Source organism: Apteryx rowi, unplaced genomic scaffold, assembly GCF_003343035.1.
Source record: "Apteryx rowi isolate R43461 unplaced genomic scaffold, aptRow1 scaffold_264, whole genome shotgun sequence".
Taxonomy (NCBI): Eukaryota; Metazoa; Chordata; class Aves; order Apterygiformes; family Apterygidae; genus Apteryx; species Apteryx rowi.
Genome location: NW_020449019.1, coordinates 369,190 through 396,120, shown reverse-complemented (window position 1 = coordinate 396,120; position 26,931 = coordinate 369,190). Strand labels below are relative to the sequence as shown.

Below are 26,931 nucleotides of genomic sequence, written 5' to 3'. Positions count from 1 at the left end.
CTGAGGGACCTGGCTCAGCCAGCCCCAGCCCCCGCGGTCCCTGGCGGCCGAGGCGGCCCTGCCGCGGCGCCTCCGGCCTGTTCCCGGCCGGGCGAGGGCGAGCTGGGCCTGCGCCTAGCCCGGGGCTCTGCAGCGGGCAGGGCCAGGGGGCGCCGGCGGGGCGGGGTTCCGGGCGGGGCCGCGCCCCGCCTCGCGCCCATTGGCTGAGTGGCCAGGCGCGGGGGAGGTGCGAAGGCTCCGCAGCTCGCGCAGCGGGTAGCCACGGGGCGCGCGCGCGCGCGCACATAACCACGGACTCGTGACGTCCCCCCCCTCCCCCCTCCCGGCCCGATTCTTATTTAGCCGTCGGGTGGTTGGCTCCTCCTCTTGCTTTCTGACGTCACTGCCAGCGGTGGAGGGGCGCAGCAGGTGCGAGCGGCGGCGCGAGACGGGCAGCGCCTCAGGTACGGGCGGGGCCGGTCGGGTCGGGTCTCGCGCCAGTAGGGAGGCTAAGAGCAGCCTGCGGGGCTGTGAGAGCTGTGTGTGGGGCTGGGAGCAGCCTGGGGAGGGGGCTGTGACGGATAGTGTGAGGCTGGGAGAGCCTGCGGGGGAGACGGGGCTATGAGAGCGGGGCTGGGAGCAGCCTGGGGGGGACTGGGAGGGCCTGTGAAGGTTTGGTGTGGGGCTGGGAGCAGCTTGGGGGGAGGGGTCTGTGAGAGCTGTGTGTGGGGTTGAGTCGCCCTAGCCTTCCCCCAAGGGCTGGTGGCGAGGAGGGCTTCGAGGGTAGGAGAGAAGCTGGAGCGGGGAGTGGAGGGATTGTGGGGCGGCTCTGGGAAGCCCAGTGTGGGGGAGGAGGGTCTGGGACATGGCCCTGGCGGGCGCCCCCACCCCACGCTGCCCGCAGAGGTGTGGAGCCTTTGCTCTGGGAGACATGCTGCTGTTTCCTGAGGAGAAGGAAGAGCAAAACATCTCAGGATAAAGAGAAAAGGAGAGCCTTTGCCTCCGGAAAGGGCCCAGCAATGGGCCTGACTGCTCTGGTGGCAGCAGCACAAGTCTTCTGAGGTCTCAGATGAGAATAGATGCTGTTCTGGGGCAAAAGGGGTGATTAAACAATGAAATCTCCCTCTGTTGGCCAGGGTAATGGTCCTGCTTACTTTAGAATGTTCCTCCCCCTTCTGCCAGTTATAATTATGTTTTGTTTACCAAAAAGTTATTTTAAACGTTTTGAAGCTTTCATTGTAGGGACCAATGTAGCTGTGAAGCCACTGTGGTGTCTTGCAATCTATGGCGTGTGTCAGGGAGAACAGTACTTCCCTATTGCAGCTGCTTGTCTGTGTAATGGGGGTGCAGGGGAGAGAAGAGGAAGGCAAATTAGTGGTCAAAGCAGTTAGGCATATTTAATACCATATAGCAATAAGTATGCTAGCAGTCCTCTGAGTTAAAAACAGTAATACTGCACCCTGTGCTTAAATGTAGTTGTCCTGGATTTACATTTCCTGTTCCTATAGCCATGAGAGACTTCATTTGCATAATCAAATGTCTTGGTGAAATAGGAGAATTAAAGAAAAGGAGCCTGCTCCATTCATTTTCCTTGCCATACTGATCTAAGATGGGAGACCTCTGTCTGGTTCAGCCTTAAGATCTGTCTCCATCATCCCAGATTCATGTTTAGCTATATCTGAAAGGAAAATTAAAAATGCATTTTTGCTTTTGATGCTTCCCCCTTTTGCTAGGGCTTCTGTTCTTCTGAGACTTGTATAAACAGAAGGTTTATCTGTGCTGTCTAAATGCTGTAAATCTCTACAATTTAGTAAATGTAGGTATGTTAAAACTATAGTGCTGAGCGACTGCCAACTGCTTTATGCTTTTACTGCATCAGTTTTTCTAATAAAAAAGACTGGCTCTTCCTAGAAATACTTGGTAATAAGAATCTTATTACTATATTACATAGACTAAAAAGGAGGCATAAAATGCTGGGACTTATAGTGACTATATTTCAGTGCTTTTTTTAGGGATGGTCTAGAACTAATGCGTATGTTGGATAATAATCTTCTGCACTGCAGAGTATTACTTTTATTGAGTACTGAAACTTCTGCAGCACTTTAAGTCTGTTACTGCCTGCCCGTTTCATTTCTAATAAAGGCCATCTTTGTTAAAATACTGATTTGTCATTCCTCAAAAGGTTTGAGAGCAGTAACTGATAGTCTGCAGACACTGGTGGGTGTCTTCACTGTAGAGGCTTAAGAGGCACAGAGGAATGTTGTGTAAATGAGTGGCTCCCAACATGGGCGAGGGGCATATATGCTGTGCAGGTCCTGCCAGGTGGTACCCCCAATGCCAGTTAAAGGAAACAGCTGTGGTGTTTTGCTGCCATGTGTCTCCCAAGCATCTAGGCAAGTAGTCAGTTCATATTATACTTTAAACTGGCAGTAGCTTTTTATTCCAAAAAAATCTGAAGTGCTTCTGTAAACATAAGCAGAGATGTTGCTGCTTGTAGCATTATGATGGGTTGGTAGGGGCTTTTCTGGAGGGGCAGCATTTATGGTAAACAGAGGAATTGTTTGCTCTAAGGGGTAGTTCTGAGCATGTTCAGATTAATATGTTACTCTGTGTAGAAGGGCGGAGCAAGCTTGTGTAACTTCAAATTTTCAATAAACAGGTCTCTGTTTCTCCAGATACCTCTTCTAAATCTCATGATGATGTGCTGTAGACTTACCAAGGGGTGGTGAAAACTTCTAGTGGGAGTTTTAAACTTGAATAAGCAATGTTCAAATGCCCGCCTTCAATATTGATGTTTTCTACTCTCCTGTTTTGTGTACTTTGTCTCAATTTCCTATTCTGAACTGACACCATATGGCTCAATGAGTAGAAAATAGCACTCTGTCATTTTTGGGAATAGAGAAAGATAGTAAGAAGCATGAGTCATTCAAACAGATTGTATCGTTATTGTCAGGTTCTGGCATAGTGCCATCTGCTGATTTAGATTGCACACAAGGCAATCTGGAAGAATTACTGAGGCTTGCTCACCATGTGATGTGAAGAGATCCCTTTCTTCCAGATTTTCAAATGATATATATATATGCTTTGCCTAGCATCTTTGGTGTAGGGCAGGTACCTCTTTTTTTTATTGCCCTCTGTTGTCATGGCCACCGGGTGCATGTCCCAACTATGACCTGCTTGTGTAGAAATGAGTGTGCACATCCCTACTACTATGCATTCTGGTTTCCTTCAGAAGGAAGTTGGGAGCTGCAATATGCTTCAGTAAATGGCTGACTGGCAGTCAGGGTTGCAGGGTGCATTGTGGAGTATACCTACTTTATAAGGTATATCTGGCCTTTTGTATTCCTTGAGGTCAGTGGTGAAACCTGGTGGTCATGATGACTAAGCTCAAACTCTTGCTTCTTTCAGTTGTATATCAGAAAGATATTTCCACATTAGCATTATTAATTGTTGGAGTGTCATTTGGTTTTGAGTCATTGATGACAATTCTCTGAACTCTAGTAGCTTCTCTTCAACTTGAAATGTAGAAGTGTTGCAAAGATAACTATTGTACCTCTCACAGTGTAAAGTAAAGGCTTTATTGGTTTAACTATTGACAATGTGTTGTATTGGAAGTATTAACTTGCATCCTGTGACAAGCTGCCATTAAAGAGGATTCCTGCATCTTTCTTATGGGTTGAAGTAAAGCATCATGTTACAACTGCAAGTATGGTACAGAAAAGCAGGAGGAGGGTAACTGAGAAGGCATAAGGAAAAGTCTCTGTCTTGCTCCATTTTCCAGCCTGTAAGGAAAGTCTAGTTTTGAGTAATGAAGTAATGAAGCTGTAGAAAAAATATTTTTATTTTGGTGTACATACACTGACTTTACTGTGCCTTAGAAGCTGTATGCTGCCCTTCAGTGTGTTTACCACATGAGATGGTAAGAAATCATCATGCAGTCAGAGTAGTATCCCCCATCAGTTTATTAGTACTGGGGAGGTTGTTCCATTTGGAACACTGGATGCTGCCAGAACACCATCTAAATAACAAGTACAAACATATTATCTATCTTAACAAGTGCTTATTAACTTTCTTGCGAGCTATATTGTCTGTTTTCATTCTGCTTTCAGTTGGACCAACAAAAATTCTTACCTTAACCATCATTTGCAGGTTCTAGTACAACTTTTGTTGACATTCAGGTGTCTTCAGAGATTCTTGGTTTTAGTATTTGTTGCACCTTAAAACTGCCTTAATGCATCTCTTTAAATGCGGACATAGTATTTTAGAGATACTTCTAGAAATGTATAAGAATATATATAATGTAGCACGTATGCAAAGACTTGAACAAAAATGTTGCACAAGAAGTACTCAGAACATGAAATAATTTATTAATGCCCATATCTGCAATGAGTTCCAAAGTCCTCTGTTTTTTCATACTTTTTGCTGCAGCCACTTATATAACTGCTGAACCTCAGCTTGTCAGTATCGAGTGCACCAAGCTTTGTACCTTTGGAAGATCTGTTCTTTGCTTTCTGACTTCATTATTGTTGGTCTCTGGTGTTAAGCCGTATGTTCTTCTAACCTTTTATCAGCCATCTGATAAACCTGAAGATTTTTCCCCACAAAACTGCAGTTCATATAATAACAGTAACAGTGCTTTGGTTTTGTGTGTTTTTGTGCTATACGAGCAGCTATTCCAGTTTCTCACTTTTGTTTCTGCAGCCTGAGGAGTGTGTAGGTACATAGTGGACAACACATTGCAAGCAGAAAAAAACAGGCAGTTAGAGTAGTATTTCTGAAGAGGTTTTGTGTGTTCATAACTGACAAGACACTGAAGTTTCTCTGCAGCAGGAGAATCCTGGTGTTCAAACCCACATGGGCATGAGGTTGCAAAGTCCTCTTGAGACAGAGCAGCAAGGACAGATCTTGTGACTTTTAAGCTTTACAAAGGCAGTTTCATCTGAGGCAAATACTGTCAACATAACATCAGACCCTCTAGCACTAATCAACACCTTGGGTTTTGAAATCAAAATAATCTTGGAAACATGTGCCAATGGTGAGTTTTGTCCAGAAGGCATGACAGAAAACAAGGGACTGGGACACAGGCATCAGTCTTGCATGCATCGGGAGCATTCTCCATTTGCATAGCTGGGAAAACTTCAGATATCCATAGGGCTTGCAGAGGTACTGGGAGGAGAAACTAGCTCTGGAACTTGTGAAAGTTAAATGCCTGTTGATCCAAACTTGCAGTTTTTCAGTTAGCAGGGTTGACTCATCTGATGGCTTCAGTCATTCAGATGGCTTCCAAGATGTCTAGGAAATGACTGGCAATCATCTGAATAAAGCTGAGGAAGTCCATCACTTCCTGGCCATTATGGAGTATTGTATACCACCAGGTGACCTTTTAATGAAATTGGTTTGAACAAAGCAGCATTTTCTAGTTTTCCATTGGTAGTATGAAGCTGGGCTTTTCACTTCTGCTTAAACATGTGTTTTGAAGTAAAATATTTTGGGGAGGCTTTTGATAGAACAAATAGACAGCACAAGAACTTCATCTATTTAACTAGGTTGATAATGCTGCCTAGTGAAGTGGGTGGGCAGAGTGGGTAAACCTGGGTGGAAGCTCTTCCTGGAAATGAATAGAGCAAAATGGAATATCTTGCTATTTATCCTTAATGTACCTTTGATGCAATCACTAAATGGAGCTTGKAAAGAAGCTGGTAAGAGGGAAACACAGAACCAGGGCCATTTAAAAGCCACTTGTGCTTTTTTTCATTTGGATACTGTTCATATTAATGTAATTTAAGGTCTAGGCTTGTTGCCAGGAGCTGGATTGTTGATGTTAAATGTACTTTCCATTAGAGCTCGGTATTGGAAAACTACTTCCTAGTGCTGCAGGCATGGGAGGGGGTGGGTTGCATTAGTGTGTCCCAGTTGCCATTCTCAGGATCTATGCCTCTCACCATATCCTCCATCTTCGTCTGTGCAAAGGCAAACTGAATCAGTATCTAGCATGCACAAAATGTAATTCTTCCTGACTACACCAGCATATGAGATGCAGTGCTTGATCTGCTGTCTTAAATACAAACTTGTTGCCTAAAGTTCCTAAAATCTGCTAATTTTTTTCTTGGGGGGCAGGGGAAATTGTCTAGACATTCTAGACTGATCTGCATTGCTTTCAAACTCATTAATTCCTATTTGCTTTCAGGAAGCTATTTCTTATAGTGTTTGCTATGCAATAGAAGGGTTTTAACCTTGTTTCATTACACAGACTAGATTGTTGTTTCCCCTACCCCCTCCCCTAGCTTTTTATTTAACTGATCCATTTGAATAGGAGATTAGATTTGAAGGTTCTGACTCGCAGGCAACTGTCTGTAGAGACTGGTGTTTCTTCTTTACAAATGAGATGTAAAAATATAGATAGCTCTTCTGTATATACTATTTTCTCTTTTGCTGAGATAACAAGGAGCAGTGTAGTCTTTGCCAATATGTGGTAGCAAATTTGTACTGGCTTCTAGTCTCTTTAAATTCAAAAAGTATGCTGACCTCAAAAGAGGTGCTTGTGAAGGCCAGCCTTGTATGTGGCCTTTTGGAGGAGGGTAGGGAGTGAAACTGAGTTGTCTTGGCAAGGTGTGAAGGCTCCTTTTTGGGAGATTCTGCATGTTAACAGAAAAACCTTCCTACCGTCGTGCTTTCCCTTATTCTCTTTGTTCTTGTGTGTTCTCCCTCCCCCCTCCCCCACCCACTTAATTTTATCTTCAGATCAAAAGTCCTACCACTCATGCTGTGCTTCTGCAGGGCTGTTCTTGCCAAGGGAGATGGCAATCTCAGGTGGCAGTAGAAATGAGGCTACCATGAAGTACTAGTTCAGGAAAAAAATTCCTTCCCAGTGATTTCCTAACCTTGATGGTTAGGATATCCTTTGAGATAAGGATAAATCTTGCTGATTTATAACCCCTCTAAAAGAGTGAAGGGGAGCAATAAGTGGCTAGTTTTCATAAGGGGAGGGAGTTGCTGCTGGAGTCCCACCACATACTGATCTGTAAAAAGGAGTAAACAGGTGGCAGCTTGTGCTTGATGAATTTTTTTCCAAGACTGATGAAACTAAAGCTGCTCTCAGACTTGTGTATGAATCTGGTATCTGGTGAGAGAAATGGTGGGAGAGATTGTGTTTTGGTACTACAGGGAGTGATGTGTGTGAGAAGGAAAACAGTCCCAGCTATACATGTGCAATGATAGGCTCTAAATTAGCTATTCCCTCTCAGAAGGAACTTGCAGCTGTGATTAGTACAGTGAAACCTGAGCTCCATGTTTGGCTTGATGTACAATGCTGTCCTAGGAGTTGGCGAGGAAGGGAACAGGAAGCAAAATGCTGCTGTGATGTGAATCTGCAGCAGCAGAATTTTGTGCAGTCTAGTCACTCTTTCTGAAGAAATAGTAAAGCTAAAGATGGTAACGGATGGCAAGAATGATTAAGGAATAGGACAGGCTCCATAGGAGCAGAACCTTCAGCTTGGGAGAGATGCCTGGAGAAGAGAAAATCCTGAGTATACAGGAAGAGGTGAGTAAGGAACAGTGATTCCCTACTTCTGTAGTAGTTTCATTGGGTGTTGACTTCTGTAGGTGTATTGATGGCCAAACCGGGCAGGTTCAAAAATATATACATGTATACAAAGCATCATACTTGCACCTTTTCATAGTCCTGAGAGAGAGATCTCTGACTGGCAGCAGCTCCTATTTCAGTGGGGGGGGTTTGTTTGTTTGTCCCCCCCCCACCACCACCACCACCCTCCCCAACCTTAGGGAAGCCAGTGTGTGCAGCCTCTGTAGGCTGGGTAAGCTGCTTGCTTAAAAATCCTACCCTTCTGTTAGGGTAGGGGAAACAATGTTTGCTCATGGAACAAATGAGTTCAAGGATAGCTAGGGAAACTTAATGACATACCAAGTAACTTATCTCTTAGCAAAAATGCTAATTTGAGGGTGATGGGAAAGAATAGTTTTGTGTTTCTCTTCAGATGTGCTTGTAACTTCTCTGATAACCAGCAACAAATTGGACAAATGATTAGTGGCATCAAAAATATCTTAAAATTTGCTGGGTTTAGTACTAAACTAAGTTTCACTTCAGGTGAGACTGTATACTAACTCCTGCTATACTAACTCCTCCTAATGAAATCTCCTGGACTGCCATGAAAAACAGGGCTCTACTGACATGTTGGCCTCTTTCTTCAGAGCTTTGTGTGCAAGAGGTGCTAGTTGGGAAACCCACAGGTATGACTCCTGATGCAAGTTCATAGGAGCTAGTGTTGGTTACAGCCAGCATGGAATTACTGGTTAGGGTGAGAACCCACAGCAAAGCTTACATGCCCTTGACAGGAGCTCAAGTATGTCTCTGAAAAATATCTGCTTTGTGATGCAAGGCCCTGGCTGGCAAACATATACCCAGGTGAATAAATAGGGCTAGTAAACATCTCATGTGTGACTCCATGAGACTATAAAATCTAAATATTGTCATGCAGTTCAAAAGAGTAAGTAGGAAAAAAGTATATGCATGACAGTCAATAACTGGCATTGGAAGTGGAGGAGAGGAAAGAACATACTAGAGAATGCTACTTAGCACAAAGCCTACTCTAAGAAGCCTGACCCTCGCAGTAGAGGAAGAGTTTGAAGGAAAGCAGACAGAAGTAGCACTTAAGACCTTTGGACAATCCAGTTTCCACAACCTCCTTCTGGGTTTGCTGAATGCTTTAGGTTTCTGGAGTTCAGCTGTAATGAACAGGAAGACTAATCTCTGGTACAGTTGCTGCTGAAACTGTTAGTGCAAGAGAACATCCAGCAGCTTTTGCCTAATCTCAGTGCTGGTATTTTATATTTAATTTTGAGGAAAAAAATTGCATTAATCTCATTCTTCACCTCCTTCACTGTCCTCTTGTGTTCTCTGACCTTACTAGACATACATCTACTCAGATTTTAGTAGACTCTCTCTAGCTTTTTTCATCAGTCCTTCTTCCCCCTCCCCAGTGTTAACAAGCAGAAGTTCAGTTACTAGCTCCACTCCAAACCTATCTCCTGTTTAAAAAACTAGATTTTGACAAGGCTAAAACAAAGCTGCTAATACCAGTGCTCTTTGCCAGTCTTCTTTCTTGTTTACTATGCTGTCATTTCCCTGTTTGCTCAGACCATCACTAGACTTGAACTCTTAACTCCTTGTATCCAGTTTCTCAGACTTTTCTACAGAACTGCTTATGTGCAGTTTTCTTATCCACCACAGCTATCAGTCTTAGCCAGTCTCTCATCTTACTGTACATGCTCAGTAGTGTCTAAGCTCTAACACGTACAGCCTGGTACTGCTGATACCAATCCAAAGGTCTTTCTGCAAAGACATTTTTCTAGCCTGTGTGGTTCCACAGGCATTTATACAGCTTTCCAAAAAAATTTTGGTATGGTCCTATACCAGGTGCTTGTAAGGAAACTAGATGTGGGTAAGGGACAAGCTGCTTGCATGGGTAAGAGGAACAGTGGAATGAGTGAATGATTAGCCCTGGCAGTAGGGGGATGCCATCAGTGCAGATCCCTGAAACTCTAGTCTGTCTAATGCAATTGTGAAAAATTGGAAAGGGAGCAGTGCATTAGCTGAACTTAAGTCATTCACTGCCTGAATGAGTTCACAGTCAACTGAAGAATTGCAGCATCTTAAGTCTTGTGACAGCACTAAAATGGCAATGATATTAAATGTAGATAAATGAATTAATACATGTGAAGGTGCAGAAGGGAAGACCTCACAGAACTTCACTGAACTTCACAGAAAATGGGCTTTGAGCTGACCCTTCTCTTAAGAGAGCTTTGGAAAACTGAAGTAATGAATGTGACTTTTTCTTGGAGCTTAGCAGTGGTCACTAAAGCAAGCCGAGCCCTAAGGATTCTTAAGGATTTAAGAACAAACACTCAGTCTGTGGTGTGCTGCTTTTGAATACTGTATGTACTTCTAGTCATGGAAACTTAAAGCAGATAGTAGAACTGGAGAATTTCAGACAAGGGAGAAAAAAGATGATCAAAAGAATGGACTGGCTTTTGCATGAGGAGAAGCTGGTAGGACTCTTCAGCCTGGAAAAGGGAATTGCCACATGCCTCCTCCCCATTCTGATGGGTCCATAAAATCCTGAGAGTCACTACAGATTTATGTTCCCTACTTCCTGCAAGCACCCCAGTTGGAAACGCCTGCCCCATCGCATGGTCACTAAAACTGTATGTGGGCTCAAGTGAGATTGGACAAACTCACAGCAGAGAAATTTACCCTGAGATGTTAATGGCCTGGATGCTGTCTGGTGCACACTGGGTACCAAATGGTTAGTCTGCTCTGTGTGTGTTTATGTACATGTAAGTTTGTATATACACACTTGTGCACGCACATGTGTATATATACTGGCCTTGTTCTTCCCCAGGAGCTTGCTTTTGGCCACTATTTTGAGATGAGTTCCTGGGTTAGATGAACCTTAGGTGTGACCAAGGATGGCTGCTGCATTAAGTCCTAATTCTGCAGTCTTTTGCATCTGGGTAACTGCATCTCACTGGCTCTCTGCAGAAGATTCCCTTTGCTGCAGACTTGGTCGAAGAGTTGCAGTGCAGTAAAATGGTTAAGGAGCTTCGAGTGAAACTTCCGTTTTGCTTGTCCATTTTCAGATGAGCAGTTAAGTGGTCTGGCTAGCCAGGCAGAAAAAAATGAACAAAATTCCTCTAATGACTGGCATTGGCTTAACAGTTAAAACCCTTGTCAAAGGCATTAAGAAATAGTCATCTGAAAGGTAACAGCACTGCCTTAGCAGTTAATTATGACTCTTTGGTCTGCATAGCAAAAAGAGCATGAGAAGTAATTCAGTTGAATGACAAACTGCAGGGTGGCAAGGTCTGGGAAAACCCAGCCTGGTGAGATTCAAATGCTTTTCAGTATTGTCATAGCAGGGACATTAATCCTATTACCTTGAAGTATGTCTGTGGAATTGTTTTGAGTCTGTAATGTTCTCCTAGTTGTTGTAATCAGACTGGCTCTTATAGGCTGAGAATGGAACAGAGCTGTGTAAGAGAGCCCTACAGTATGTATACAGATGCTAACATGCTAATGAAATTCAGGCAGGAGTAATCTGTAAATAAGGAGAGTACCTAGGGATCCTTCCTTGGGGAGGGACAGTCAGCTCTTTGAGGTGATGAAATAGCAAGTCATAAACAAAGTTCAGTTCAACACTTAAGTCAAGGATTGCGGCAGCTAAACATAGCTCAAAACCTTGACTCACTTGACTTTGGCTGGGCAAATGACTTTTGGTCTTGCTGTAGAGTCATGAAGGTGAAATCATTAATCTGTGTCATGCCAGAGCTCAGACTAGATATGCTAATGGTCTCTTCTGGCCTTGAAATCTGCACATCTCTAACAGCTAATGCAGTATACTGAGCATCTAGGTCAGCCTAGCCCAGCTGCTTGTCTTTTCCAACACCTTCCAGAGGATCCTACAGACTGCTTGTCAGTGAGGCTTGCCATACCTCTCCTGCTCTGTGCCAGCAGAAGCAAATCTTCCTGGTATTTCTCCAGAAGCTTGTGGAGTGTAGGAAGGGGTATATAACATACAAGAAAATGGTGACTCTCTTCTAAAGCCTATCATGGCAAAAGGACAACAGCAGAATAAAACTACTTAAATCAGGATGGTTCTTATGTTTCTCAAATAGAGAGAAGCTTGGGGAAATCTAATGTAAGAAATGTCTTGCTCAGTCATGCTACTTAGAGGTTAGTTAAAATTGCAGTATTCTGGTGATGGTCTTGTATCTTGATAGCTGCAGCATGAGTATGATATATGTTAGGTTTTATGAATTTCAAGTCTCTGAAGTCTCTTCAATATTGCTTTTTTGAATGAGGCTGAGCCCAAGATCTTGATTGCTTGTGGCTGTTTAACAGTTTACGAGCATTTTATCGAAAGAATACATGATTTGTTGAGTTACAACGTCATCAGGAAATATTCATATGCAATATTCCTTTAGAGGTCTGCTCTAATATTTGTAACAATTGCCAGGCGAAGTGTAATATTCTACTTCGGAATAAAATGCGTTTCAGTTAGATACGTTCATTCTTTCTCTCACCCAGACTGTGAGACATGTCTGTGGTAGGCTGCACTTCTGTATGCTTTTCTTTTTTAATATTGACAGAAATGCAAAGTAATCATTTCTAAATCTCTCTCCAAAGCAATTTAATCACTTGAGTGGAAGCTGAGGAATTTTCTTTGCAGCTGGAAGACTGTTAAATATCTTAGGGTAAATAGCTAATGCATGACTCAGGAAATCAGCAAATCTGTTTCTTCCCTGCTATGCTGAAGTGACTTCTTTTAAGTGACATGGCTTCAACTCAGTTTCTGCCTGTACAATATAGGGTTAAAAGTCTCACTGCTTGACCAGATGTTTTGAAGTCTGTTAATCTTGAACTGAATATGAGACCCTTGGGAGAGTAGTCTGAACTGAGGTTTATATGCCCTTGGAAGAAGCAGGCAAAAGCAAAGAAACTTTTTTTCTCTCCTTCTGCTGCAGGACAGATTCTACATCCCACATGAACTACGAAAATCCTCCACCTTACCCTGGCCCAGGYCCGACTGCTCCATACCCACCCTATGCACAACAACCAGGTGGTCCTCCAGGCCCATACCCAGGTTATCCTCCAGGGCCTACTGGGCCATATCAGCCAGGTCAACCAGGCTATCAAGGTTATCCGCAGTATGGATGGCAAAACGCACCTCCACCTCCAGGACCAGTCTATGCAGATGGGCCTAAAAACACAGGTATGCTTCACAGCAATGATGCAGTGTAATTGTGACCATTTGTCTTGCAAATACACAAGTACATGTTGATTTTTGAAGTAACGTGGTTGCCAGCCTCTGGCCTTAAACAGAGTTGGTGTGGCGGAAAGCTGTTTGGAAGCAACAATTCTGGTTATAGCTCTGTTTTCCTGCTTTATTTTGCTGTTGTGTCTCTAATGGTTCTCTGGCTATTGAAAGATATTGCTGAACACCCTTGATGCTGATCCCTGAAGGGAATCTTTATGCTGAGGTTGTTACACCCATTTTTTGCTAGCTTTGGATTTGCCAGCTGTTTCATTGCCTGTCCCTTGGTTGACTAAAAACTTCAGCCAAAAGCTGGATAGTTAAAGCTAGTAATATTCAAGAATATATTTCCTACTGAATTGATGTGCATAGTTTTTTCTTCAGCCCATGAAAATCTGTCTGGGTGATCTAACAGTACCAGTGAAGTAATTCTTAGGCTTTTAGGTTTTTTGTTTGTTTTGTGAAACTGTTATCTTCCTGTGAAAACCCCAGATTTCTGGGGGATGGAAGGAGAACAATGTAATCTACCTTGGCAGCTAGATGCTCTGTCTCTGTGTGCCAGTTCCCCATAATCCGGTGTGCTGGTTTAACCTGGCACCCACAGCTCTCTTGAGCTCACTGCGGTGCTTGGTGCAGCCTCAAATTGTCAGAGTTGGACAAGGTTTGGTCTGGTCCCTGCCTTTCCTCATCAGGAAGAAGAGGGTTTGGTAGTTATTTTGTGAACTCCTTGCCTTGCTGGTAAGGACGCTTACCTGGAGACCAGGGTTATTCTACTCAGCTTGGTTTTAGTAGATGTTCCACAGGCCTTGGTTGTAAAATCTCTTTGAAGTACAGCTTCTTATGTATCATAGGGCTTTACTCACCCTCTCACAGTCAGCATGGGGATTCATGCTGTCCTGCCAGCTTAAGTGCCTTATTTCAGCCTTCCTCAGTGAAAAAGGTACTAATCCAGCCTGGGAAGCCAGACACCATCATTGCCTGTGTGCTTCTGTTGCAGTGAATATCACGTGTAGTCCTGAGCAGTTCAGAAGAGCCTTAGGTGACTGTAGCTGTTCTGGCTGCCTTGGGATGCCAGAGGATGTTGCTAGAGCTTCCAAAGGGGCTATGCTGCAGGAGAGGATGTGGGGAACACTTTGGTAGAGGTGCTGTCCAGGGACTAGGGTACAGATAGGAGTTCCTTTCTGGAAGGAGAGAAGTATCAGGGTTTGTATTGGAGGTAGAGTGGAGTTGCATACAGGAAGAAATGTTAAGTGTGTGTGATAATGGATAGACTAAATTGGGAATGGAAAGAAATGAGACTAATGTATCTCAAATGAAAATCTGAGTTAATGCTTTATAACTATGCAAGGCACTAGCACTTTAGGTACTACTGTAATCAAGACTTTATGGGTCTGAGGCTGATGTCCCAGTCCTGACAATTTTGAAGTGGCAACTCCCCTGAGGCCTTTATTACTACTTGAGGCTGTCCTTGGCTGTTGCTCATTGATGTAATTCTCCACATACTGTTGTCCCAATTGCTTGGGACATATGCTTGCATGTGCAAAGTTGCAATTTTGAGTTCATGACTACTGCTGGGTAGCTGTTCTCATTGAGGGGAGCACAGTGCACTATTAAAGTGGCTGGGGCAGGCCTGAAAGATCACTTACTGAAAAGTTTCCATATGTTAGAGCTGCCATAGACTCAGGGTATTGAAGTGTCAAACACGGGGCCTTTCAAAAGGAGGTAAACAAGTGCTCCTTAAAGCCCTTGGAGCCATCTCAGGACAGGGGCATATATGCTTTTGTTTGCTTCTATAACAAATGCTGTGTTTTGAGAACTTTCATCTCTGCTCTATCACTTCATATTTCTCTGACTCAGCAGCACACTGTGACAAAGGTCTGTTCAAAGCCCTCACTTTAGGGAAGCTGGAACTTGAGACAGTTCCTAGTAGGAGTTTGGGGCTATGTTGAAGCCAAAGGAGCCTTGACAAAGATGGATGGACAAGCCAAACTGGAGCGGCCATTTTCAAGAATTTGTTTTCAGTATGCTTGGCTAAAACAGTGGACTTGGATTCAATTACTGGGGCTAGTGTATATAAGCCTCACTAGGGTTATAGCTGATGGAATGTGTTGGGAATCTTCTGCTGTGGGTGTAACCAGAGGCCCCAATTCAAAGAAGCAAACAATTGGTGTGAATGATAAGGAATATGAATGAGTGCAAGTCATACTCAGCTTCCTCTGTAAAAGAGTGAAGGCTTCAAGGGCCTGCCTTTCAGGAGGAAGTAGCAGCAAGGAGATGCTTTTCTTCACCACCATATAAAATTGAAGTGTAATCTGGGGTTTCCCTGGGAAATGTTGGAGTGGCTAATGGGCATTTCTGGGTATTTTGGGAAAATGGTATCTTATTCTCCTGTGCAAAACATCTCCTTTGATTAGTGCAAGTCAGAAAGGTATGCCAGCAGAAGCTGACAGGAGAGGCACTGCTGTTTTGAGCAGTCTGGTTTTGAGCCAGGACTGCGGCATCAATGCTTAAAGGATCCCATGTCAGACTGCATCAGGGAAGTGATTAGGCTGAAAGTCCTGTGTTCAGACCAGGTCTCTGCTGCATTCACAAACCTGTGGACCAGCAAAAGCAATAGGCTGCTAAGCTGGAGAGAGTAAGTAGCTAAGTGTTTGAGCACATCTTTCAGTAACAGCCCAGGCTTATGCTGCAAAGGGTACAGTTTTGTGTTAGCCTAAGCTAACACAACTGCAGTTCTGACTAAAGACACTTTAACCCACAAAACAATGATCTTCAGTAGATCAGGTTTTTAAACTGACTTTACAGTGGCCATGTGGTCTCTAGATCTGACTTGGGAGTCAGACTTGCCTGACTTTTGCTTATGTAAATGTAATGTGAAAACACATTTATTAGTATGTTTAAAATGAAATCAAGGCTATAACTTATTTTTTTTGCAAAAGCTTCTTCCTTTTCTTGATTCTCATTCTGTTAAACACCCTTTTCCCCTTTGCTCCTTTTTGGCCAGTCCTTCAAATTGAAACCTGACCTTTGTAATGTGATGCTTTGACAGAAGGCTTCTTTTGAGCTTGGTACAATGATGACCTCCAGGAGTGTCTAATACAAAACCGATGTCTCTTTAAAAAGCTAATGTTTAAAAAAAAAAAAAATCATTATACTAATGTTATGTATCTGTTTGTGACAACCTGTAATGTCAACTTGACGTGTAAGTTTAATCAAGTCATTACAGTCTAGTGCGCTGATCTGGCATGACTTAATGTGGCTTGTCAGTTCCTGTGGTGTTTTCAAACAGTTAACTGGGGAGAGCTACTGTGTGGATGCTTTCCTTTCTGAACAGATGTTTTGCTCTCCTAGATGACTTTGCTTAATCTAATGAAAACTACTCAAAGTAATGCATTAATATTTATGAACAAATGTGTGTCCACATTGAAAGCTAAGTAGGAAACTTGTTCTACTCTAAAAATATGCCTTAAATTGTTTTTCTGTGTAGACAAACTGCAAAGTGAGCTCTTGTTACATTATGGACTGTAGCTGGTGTGCTAACATGCGGAGATAGTTAATTATGCATTACATTTTGGTCCTGAGTGGATCACACAGATGGAAATAATACTGTCCGTTCAAACATTATAACATAAGTCTTCAGATTAACTGGGTTACTGCTGAGGCACTTTGGATCTAAAGATCATTTTCTGCCTCATGTATATGTGCTCTCAAAACCTGGCAGTAAAGTGGCATTTCAAGGTGACAGCATTCTTTTTAATCAAAGGATCAGTAGCCTGTCAAGAGTAGCAATGGATCTAGCCCGTTCAATTGGTCCTTTAAAAAAAAAAAAATCTTCATTTGGCTTATTTTCTATATAAAAAAACTGCACCTGGGATGTAGTAGGGAAACAGCTTAAGCTTAGCAAGTATTAGTTTTGTCACCCACACTGCTCAGTAGCTCATGAAACATTGAGGTAAGCCTTGTCTCAAAGGCTCATCTTAAAGGACTCTTCAGACTAAACAGCACTATCCACAGTGTTGCTGTAAGTGATACTATTTCTGCATGACATATGGCAAGTAGGGAAGCAAACTTGTGTGCTGTAACTGTGCTGCTCCAGATCAGCAGAAAAGTTCCTGTGCCCTGCATGACTAGAGAGTTTAGTCACTCTTATTGGGGTCATGCTTGGCAAGGGTGGGCAAAACCTTGTCTGGAAAGCAGGAAATTATTGCTTTTAAGTGAGCAAAGACTTGGCTAGAAATTGATATGAGGGAGCATGTTGTCATCGTTTAAATGATATTGAATGGGAGAACAAAGAATGTCTCATTGAAGGAAGGTACAGGCTAGAACAATGCTGAACAAGGAGAACAAGTATATTCTGCTTTGGACTGTAAGATTAATTAACAATGATGAGTGTCTGAACTGCAGAGATTAGCTTCCTATTTATGCATTGTCTTATAGTGGTGTTGGCCAAATGACTTCTGTTTGCTATAGCACTCTAGAAGAGGAGATTACAGCTGCTGGTGGCCCTTTGCTTCCTTTCCTAGGGTGAATGGGGGCTAGCATATGGAGGCTAGCATATGCAAGTTTGTGCTGTCCCCACAATTAACTTAGCTACCTCAATCCTCAACACTGTTAGGTTTGAAAGGCTTCAGAAATATATGTTTCTTTTACAGGTGGAAGAGCAGTGAGTTGGAAAGGTTGGTGACTTCTCGAGGTAACAGAGGAGGCATGACAGCCATGCCTCAAAACAAGCAGTCTATTTGCTGGACCATCATTTTTGATAGCTGGCTTCAGGGCTTGCACAGGCTACTGCAAGACAAGCTTCTGTAAAAACAATACTTTGTACATCTTGCAAGGGCTCATAACTGTCTTGGCTGTTGTTCATTAGAAGTAAACAACTTGACCTTTACAACTGATAATTTATATGCTGAGCCTGATGGTTGTTATCCCTTAGGATATCTGATCCAACTTCCTGGCTCTGAACTGATGTGTATTGATATTTTTTGTTTGTTTTTTGTTCACATCTTGCCTGCTATAAAAACCTAAGGGCTCTGTTTTCATGTCTTTCCATGAACATGAGTTTCTGGAACACGGTAGATCTACTGTTTGGTGTCACAAAAAGCTTTGGGTAGCTAAAGAGAACTTGCCTGTACCAGAACATAGCTGGGAAAGATGCAACAGTACAAGCACAGCATCTGTGTGGAACAAAGCATAAGAAACTGGTGGGCCTTCTCAAGCTGCAGAAGGCTTGCTTGGGAGGAAAACATTTCCAGAAAATACCTTATTTCCCCACCAATTCTTCCTCGTTGTAGAATTAATTCAGTGTTGACTGGCATAAGGAAACTGGAATATCTGCTGACTGGTCGGCAGGTACTTTCTTGTCAGTATAAATTAGGGCCGAAATGTAATGCTGTCATTAATGGCCTGCTTTAAAAAGTGGAATGAGCCAAAGTATGGAGCAGCATACTAATTTTGAAAGAACTCACTGATATTAGTAATCTGTTCAGCTTCAGTTTTTTTCTGTTGATACATAGCAACATAAAGGATGAGGCTATTCCACTGTACTAAAGGAACCAGGCTCTGTCAGCAGCTTTCCTTCCAACTGCAGGCAAATAAAGCTCAGTATTGCATTTGACCTTTTGTACTTACAGGGTGGAAATCTTATTTCTGCAAGCTGATTACTTGTAGCAAAGCCAGCTGTGATAAGAGTAACAGTCACAGTGATTCTGCCTGCCTCCCAGTGTTTGGCCAGCTGCAAGAATAAACAGGTCACCTAGCTACAGGGACGCTGCCTTGTGATAGAGGTATGGGTTTTTCCCCGGGCCCATATGGAAAGGAGGGGATCATAGCCACTCTGTTTAAGCTTCTCAAAGCTTGTTTATTTGAGCCTTCTCCAGCAGTTTACTTGGAGGATGAATTGCAGCAATTCTAGCAGGCTTTGTGTTGTATATTGATCCTTTCCAAGCAGTCTGGAATACTTTGCTCTAACTGTTGCTGTACCATCAGGACCTGCAACTCCAGACAGCCTGTGTCAGTGTCCTGGCAAAAAAACTCTTATCATAACTACATTGTCATTTGTTCTCTTATCTGCTTCTCATACTACAGTGTGCATTAGAAAGCTGGTGAGCTTACTGCATCATACTACTTAGGGTCCCTGGCTAACGTCAGTTGACTGAACAAACACTGGGCCATTTGCTGGCAAACGGTATTGTCCCAGAGCTGATGTCTGAAACACCTGACCTTAAATGCTTTTCACCCCTAAGGGCTAGATAATGTGAGAAGAATTCAATGCAAAGAAAAAGATTTTGTAATTCAGGTCCTGTGTCTGAAAACATGCTTCATACAAACTGGCTAACCTAGGCTGAGGCTGGCTACATAGTTAACTGAATTAAAAGGGGCTGCCATTCTGGAAAATCCCTGTTGCCTGGGGTTCTCTCTCTAGCTTGGGTAAGAAGCAATTTGTTTAGGACACTTTCAGCACTGTGAGCAGCTGTGCAGGTTGTAGTACTTGAGTGCTGGAGAGACTGCTCAGGGATGATCTTGCTACTCTGAGCAACTGTTCACTGCGACATGTTCCATTTGCTTTAAAAGTGGACTCCATCCTTTCAGTCTGTCATCCAGAAGCCTCCTACAAGCCCCTTGCAAGACTGAACTCATGCTGTGTAAAACTCCAAGTGAGGTCTTGTTTAAATCTGGGAATGATGCTGAAGGTCAGTAGAAAATACTGACTCAAGCTGAGGAATGTGCTGTTCTTACCCCTACAAGTGACTAGGTGGAAAATGCCTCCTTGCTTTAAGTAGTGAACTAGAATTTCCCTGTGAAAAAGTCAGAGGAAGTTCTCAAACTCCATAAATTTCAGAATTGTCTCTGCAGTTTAGAAGAGAACTGAAATCTCAAGCCCTGAATTTCACTACCTTTTAACTGGGGGGAAGTTGGCTACTTATGAAACAATGTCTATGCAAACTTTTTAACCTTTGACAGGGGCTTTGTAGGGCTTTGGAGAGATCACCAGTGCCTGCTGATGTCCTGCAGAGCCTGAGTACTTACTCTAAGGTATACTTTTCTCCTCGAAGTGCCTCTCGCCCTGCTTTTCAGAGGTGTTGAATCCTTCCTGGGGACACTTGTACCCCATAAATGCTGATCAGCATCGTGTCCTATGGCCCCTGTCTGATCTCAGAGATCTCTGATACATGTGATACTTACATGCTCAGGGAGAGGAATTTAACTTCTTTCCAAGCCCTGAGCTCAGCTGTAAGATAACTTTCTGTACAGCATTTGTGGTCAGGCCTATCCTAGTGCTAGGAGCAAAGGCAGTATGTGAGAGAGGAACCACTTTACCCTTGTGTGAAATGCAGCCAGTGCTGTGTTGGCTTTTGAAAGTACTCACTTGGCATGCCTGTACAGTAATTTCCCTGAAATGTGTGTTCAGCTCCCTCAAAGTCAGAACAGCTCTCTAGGGACTGTAAGAGCTCCTCAGACTTGCAGGAACTGAAAGGCAGGATTTCTCCTACCTTAGTGGATATAGTCATACAGCCCTGGAAGAGAGCAGATGGCAAGAATGATACCAGATTCAGCAGTGGTAGTTTAATTGTGTCTGAGGACAAGCTGAAATCTAGGCTGAGTCAGCAACAGCTGTTGGGTGGCACAGGTGACTTGCAAGTGAAGCTAACTGTACTCCTTACTGGCCATTTGCTTGCTTACTGCTTTTGTTCCCCCCTGCCCAGGTAGCTTTGGCAGTAGAGCTGTTTATATTTAGAGCTGGAGATGATGAAACCTGCTGAGAGTGTTTTGTAACTTTGGAAGCTCTCTTGCTTAGAGGTAGGCTGTTGTATTTCTGTCTGGTTCTGACGGGTATCTGTTTTGGGAGTTTGCTAAGGTGTTTCCTGAAATTTGAATATGGTGTAGGTAGAGGGAATATGAACACAGTGAAAACCTTTGGGCAGGAAAGGCTGTGGATGGAAAGTGGGGGAGGGAGTGTGATGACAGGGTTGAAGCTGTTAAGCAGGAACAAATATCCCCAAGGAGGAGCAAGAATAAATGCCTTTCTGTCCAAGGGAATTGTTGGCCAGACCTGTTGTGCCCAGGCTCTGCCCTTGGAGGTCTTGTGGGCAAGGGAGAAGGCATGGGGCAGATAGTCTTGTTGGTAGTCACTATGAAAGCTCTAGTCAGAGCCCTAAAGTCCCTGTTCCCTGCTAGTGCAATTTCTTCTTCCACACAGTTGCTGCTGCCTCGGGATCTACTCAAGGACTTGTTGCTGTGTAGGGAGATCAGCGCTGGGTATTCCTTCCTCCTACAGTGCTGGGTCTGCAGATCTAGAGTGCACATCCTAAAGAGGGCTCTAAAACACTGGTTTTGGTCACTGTCATCTCTGCATGCTTTGGTTGCCATTAATGCTCTTGTGCTAACCTGTTCTTCTCTGCTCTCAGTCCTGAATGGAATGACTTTTAAAAAAGATTGAAGTGAGAATGTTTTGAAGTTAAAACCAGATACGGACTGATTTGACTTAGCAATCTGTTGTAGACTGTACTTAATTGTTTAAGAAGTTAATATTAAAGCAGTGATATGCAGTATTAAACATGATTTCTTGCATGCTGGCTGGACAAGTAAAAACAGAGCTCTTGGTGCAGAAGAGGCTTGTGATTAAAAACCATTTTAATCACATGTGGGAAAAGGCTTATTGGTCCCTTCTCTGCTGTGTGTTTCTTCCCAGAGGAGAAAACTGTTGTATTAATGCATACTTCTGCTCTGAAGAGTTGTCACTATGGCAAACAGTTCTTTAGATACCATGGGAAGAGTTTTTGGTCTGCGGTGGCAACTTTTTGGTAGACTGCTTACTGCTGCTTCCTCCTGCATACTCCAGGTCTTCCTCAATAGAACAAGTCTATATGCAGCCAGGAATGTCAGCAACTTGTTTGCATGCAGAGTAGGTCTGTGTGCTAGGATGCATCTGGAGCTAAAGAGGCAAACCTCATGAGTTCTTGGTTTTTCTCTTACTTAAGAAGAAGGAAGAGACTGCAGTCAGCTGGTGCTCAAGCTTAGCAGTCCCTGGGTGTGCATGCACCTTGCTGCTTCCTGGGTGGCTGAGTTCTTGGCTGCACCAGCCACTTGGTTTGCCTGAAGGGAGCTTTCACTTCTAAGCTGTCTGCCTCAATGTCATACCTGAAATACCTAGGCCAGTAATGTGCAGCAAAACTAGCAGAATGACTGGCAGAGCTCTTTGGGGCTTTCAGATGCAGTCACTGTATGCTTTCTAAGGGGTTCTCAGTGTAGATAAGTCTATGCTGTAGCAGTATGTGATGTCTGTGCTAGGGCCCTGGGAAAGGATAGTCTGATTGTATTTCCAAAGCCTTTATCATTGTACCATAGTGCTGGTAGATCAGGTAAAGCACTGGGATAAGTAACATTACAGCCTAAGGTCATGACTGCAGCTTACACCAAACCAGGTGAAAAGTCCTGCTGATGGCCATTTCCTCATGGAGCTAATGATTAACACATCAATTAGGTATGAGCAGAAACAAAATGTGTATGCTTAAGATAAAGCAGACTACGTGAAATAACAAGGTATTGTAGTATTTGTTTAAAAAAAAAAAACAAAGTAGGAGTTGTTACTTGCATTGCATTGTACAGACTGGTACTATATGATTACAGGGAGTGCTACCACTTTCATAGCAAGCATGATTCATTGTGATTTGCAGCCTTTACAGTTGATTAGAAAATGGGAGAGTCTATTCGTCTTATTCCCTGTCCCATCTTTTTTCAGAAAAATCAATGGAAGCATTAAAACTGGAGTCTAAAACTGGTTGCTGTTCAGAGCCTCTGGGAGTAGTCACCCTTGTTCCTATTCTGTCTGACAGCCTGTCCCAAAGTGCTTGTGGACTTATGCTTATCATGGGAAGAACCTTAGCATGTCATAAGAGATCTTTAGAGAGTCTGACCCTGGACAGAAAGAGGCACAAAGTAGCTAATAAAGTCCCTAGCAGGGCTTGCTGCAGTACATCTGAACTGGGTGGCTTTAGCTTGGAGGTATTCAAGATTCTGACAAAATACACAAAAACAGCAGTTTCTTGAATCAACACATTTTGAGTTGGGTTTCTGTTGGGCAAAGCTATTGCAGTAGGAGACCTGAACCCTCCTAATGGAAAACAGCAGAAGAGATAGAATATTGGTGAAAGTGCTGGTTGAAGTGAACTGGGAAGAACTTGGGTGGCTTGCATCCAAAAACATGCTGTGCAAGACTTACTAATGAAAGAATAATTAGTGCAATGAGTGAGGTGCTTAGGGTTTTGTTATGCTACCCTTTACCACACTTTGTAGGGTATTTTCTGCATTTAAAGCAGTGCTAATTCATAGACTAGGAAAAATGACTAAACAGTTCTTCCAAGTACTCTTGATTTCCTTGGGTACTTCATCACTGTATTTGTATTAGCTCTTGAAGCCTATGTTCAGTTCCTCAGTGTCCAAATAAGAGGATTGGTATACAGTGTTTCCAGCTTAATGAGACTCAGCTGAGGACAGTTTATCTAGCCTTGTTGCCGTTAAGACTGGGGAGAAGGGGAGAAACTTTTGGACTATGCACTTTGGTAGCTGTAAATGAATAGTCAGCTGGCCTTCACCTGTTCTGCTTTTATCTTCTGTACAAGACCCACACTCAGCTAGGGGGAGAGAAGCTTCTTAATACCATATAGCTGTCTTTAAATTTCACTGGCAATGTCTGGTACTGGCTGTAGAGCTACAACTTCAGAAGCGTTAATGAAGGTTCAGACTGAAATGATCAAGCTATAAAGAAGAGGTTGGGTTTTCCTTTAATTTAGGATGTTGCCCAGATACTCATGAAGTCTGAAAACTTTCAGGGAGAACTGTATTTCCTCTCAAAACTGATTCCTGCTTTGTTTTAAGCATTGGCTGATGACAGTTCCACTTACCATGGCTGAGAGTTGCCCTGTTTAGGCTCTTCTCTCTGGGAGAGAAAGTCTGCAGTGGAAGACAATGACTTCTCCAATGTATCTATTTCAAGTGGATCTTCTCTGGGGCTTTCCTTAAAAATACACTTGAGTGAATAAGTATGGCAAAGTAGCTTACTCCTCACATGGTGGGGAAAAAGCTATAGAAAAAGCAAATATTTTGCTCATTCACAGAAAACGAGACTTGTAAGGTGGCAGAGGAATATTCTGTAGTCTTATGTCAGTAACAAGATGCTCATCTGGCAGTTGGCAATTCCAGTTGCTCTTTTTGAATGGGAGAAGCTGTGCACTTAGTTTCTGGTGCTGTTTTGCAGGGGATTTCTGTAGAAAGGTGCCTGTGCCATAAATGGGCTGTTGGTTTGGGGGATCTTCAGCCTCTAGCAGAACAGGGTGAGATGACTTGGTCTTTTTCAATGCCATGTCACCCTTTCTTTCAGAAAGGTACACCTCCCTGAAATCTGTTGCAAGTCCATGAAAGGTGTTGATACAGTTACTGTTCCTACCTGCTGTGTCCAAAGTTGCTCATTCTCTTGCCCCATCTTGCCCTGAATTGTTAGCGGGCATTTGTGCTTTTGTATCAACCACTTGATTTGGAAGAGACTTTGCAATATAGCAACCAGTGAAAGCAGAAGTGCAGAACAGATAGTTGAAGATGTTAACTTGAAGGGGAAGAGCTAAGCTTATTGCTGTCTTGACCCAGTTGTGAGCTGCTGTGCTGAGAAGCATTATGTAATGATGTGAATCAGCTGAGCCATATAGAAGTGCCTATCTCCCATTGCCCAGGCCCAAATTTGGAAAAGCAACTTTGTTTAATATTTCAGCAAGTGTTTCATAACAGCACTTTAAGTCCTGTCAGTATGTTCTAGATGCTTCTTGGCTGTAGTTTAAAACTTCTAATGGATTAATCATAAGTACTTGAGGCAAACTCTTCTTGCATGCCTCCAGTCATAAGCAGCTTGCTATAAATTGTGCTGGTCGGCATCTATTTCAACTCTGCTTTAAGATGAAGGAGAATTATATAGAAACATCCTCTAGCAGCAGAGTCTGCAGTGAAATTCAATTTGACTATTTTTTAATAAGTTGTCAACTAATCAGCAAAATATTGGTTTGTGTGGGATGATGGACTTTGCAGTGTTAGTGCATCATTTGACAGCTGTCTTTTGTATGCTTGCTAGCATTGCTCTTTGGTAGCTTATTCTTGAGTTACTGGAAAGCTGTGTTGCTTTAACTCTAGCAATAAAAGGCAGTAGTTCTAGATCTCTTCTCTGAATGATGTCTTGGTTGTGGCTACAAATATAGCTTTCTTCAACACCAGACTGCACTGCCTGTTCTTTCTATTTTTGTCTTGTGCAGCTAGTGAATGTACAAAAGCTTAGCACTAAACTACACCTAACTGGATGGCAGCTCTTCTGTCTGAAGTCAACCTCTTTAAATCAGGAAAGCAATGACAGTTATTGCTTTGGGTGCTTAGGGTGGTGGAAGAGGTAGGGTGTTGCTGTCTCAGCTCCACTGGATGAAAAGTGCTCTTTCTTAGCTTGAGAGGTTGGTAATTGTTCTGCTCTTGCCTCAGATCTATTGTTTCAATCTTGTATTTATTTTCACATCTTCATCTTAGAGCTGCTGTGAGGTGGAGAATAGCGGCTGTTCTCATAGGAATGTAAAGTGGGAGATACCTGAACAGCTCATTAAGTTGCAGAATTGGCTAAACCTGTTGTATGGTATCTTAGCCTTGAGAATACCCTGTTGGTGTTTCCACTACTATATCCTTGACCTGAAGTGACTTAATGTGTCACAGCAATACTGAAAACCTAATCTGCTCTGTCTACCCATGCCAGCTGGGCTTGGCTAGTGTGGCTGAAGCTAGTAACTGCCCTCCAGCCTGTGGTTTGCATGGCAGTGACATGGTCTTCCCCTGTCAGCAGGTGCCTGCAGGATGCTGTGGCTGCCCTTTAGGTTGGCTGGCTGAAGAAGTTGGCTAGCTAGATCTGCCTGCACTCAAATTGTAAAATTCCTGTCTCTTAATCCTCAGGAAAGAGGAGCAGTGCTTACAGGGCACGTACCCTCAGCTCTTTTGCTGGAGCAGATAAGATTGAGCTTTTTAAAGGCTGAGAATGGGACCTGCCTGCCATGATCTGAAGATGTGAGGCACATGCCTAATGACACTGATCCCTGAGCAGTTGTAACATTACACTGCCCACCAGATTTGTGAGTGTTGTACACTGCAGAGCTCTTTTGGGGGCTGAGGATGGTGTCAGGTTTCCCTTGGGTTTCACTCAGGACTTTACTCTAAAGTGAGTTTAGTGGGATCTGCTCTTGCTGTTGTTTTCCAGAGGTCAAAATCAGCCTGCTGCCTCCCAATCACTGGGAATCCAGTGCTTCACTAAACATCCCCCCAGCCTCCTCTTGTGCGGTTCTGGGTACCTTGAGGCACTGTGGACCCCAGTTCGGGGTATGGCAATGGTCTGTCAGCTGCAGTCCAGCTCTCTATGGCTCTGAAGTAGGACAACTTGAACTGCACGTGGCAGACTGTTAGAAACCAGTGCTGTCTCAGGGCTCAAACAGAGCCAGTTCAGGAGCTTCCTGAGCAGCAGTGGGAAAAGCACACTTGACTGTTTGCTCTGAGGGATGGTAGGAGCTGCTGAGCATCTTTCCCCATTGAACATGGGTGGGAGAGGATGAATGAATATTCCCACTCTGGCAAGGAGTTCTTAGCCATCTCTGTCATTTTAGTTTGTGCTCTGCCCTGCTGAACGACTACATGGCACCTTTTTAACCAGGGTTCTTAGAGCACTTGATAAGCACTTTGACTTCACTCATCATAACAGGACTCTATTCAGAGGAAACAAAGACACCAAAAAGTCAGCGGCTTGTTCAGAGCTCCTGTATCTACCAGGAAAGAAGCCTGATGTCTTTTCCCAGCCTGAAATGCACTACCTCCTTCTGTCCTTGCAAGCTGAACTTGTCCTGTGTAACTTTGCCCTGCTGCTTGCCTTCCTGAATAGCTTGGTCTTATGACTGGATTTATACAAAGGCGTTGTGTGGCGCCAGGGTTTGCTTCTTGTTACAGCTCAGTGGGGCAAGCCAAGCAGAAAGGCAATAGCTGAATAATCAGTGTTGTGCACTGCTGCTGCAGGAGAGAATGCCATCCTGTTGAGGAGGACAAACGGATCAAATGTCAGGAT

At 43.4% G+C, this 26,931-nt stretch overlaps 1 protein-coding gene across 1 annotated transcript in view; it reads left to right on the top strand.

Moving 5' to 3' along the window:
* Positions 1-345: 345 nt before the first annotated feature.
* The window catches only part of CYSTM1 (cysteine rich transmembrane module containing 1), a 31,160-nt gene continuing 4,574 nt past the window's right edge, over positions 346-26,931 (top strand). Inside the window, exons 1-2 of the mRNA XM_026067871.1 lie at positions 346-443; positions 12,520-12,767. Coding sequence (XP_025923656.1) covers positions 12,539-12,767 — 229 coding nt within the window. The 5' untranslated portion in view covers positions 346-443; positions 12,520-12,538. The remainder of the gene's footprint in view (positions 444-12,519; positions 12,768-26,931) is intronic.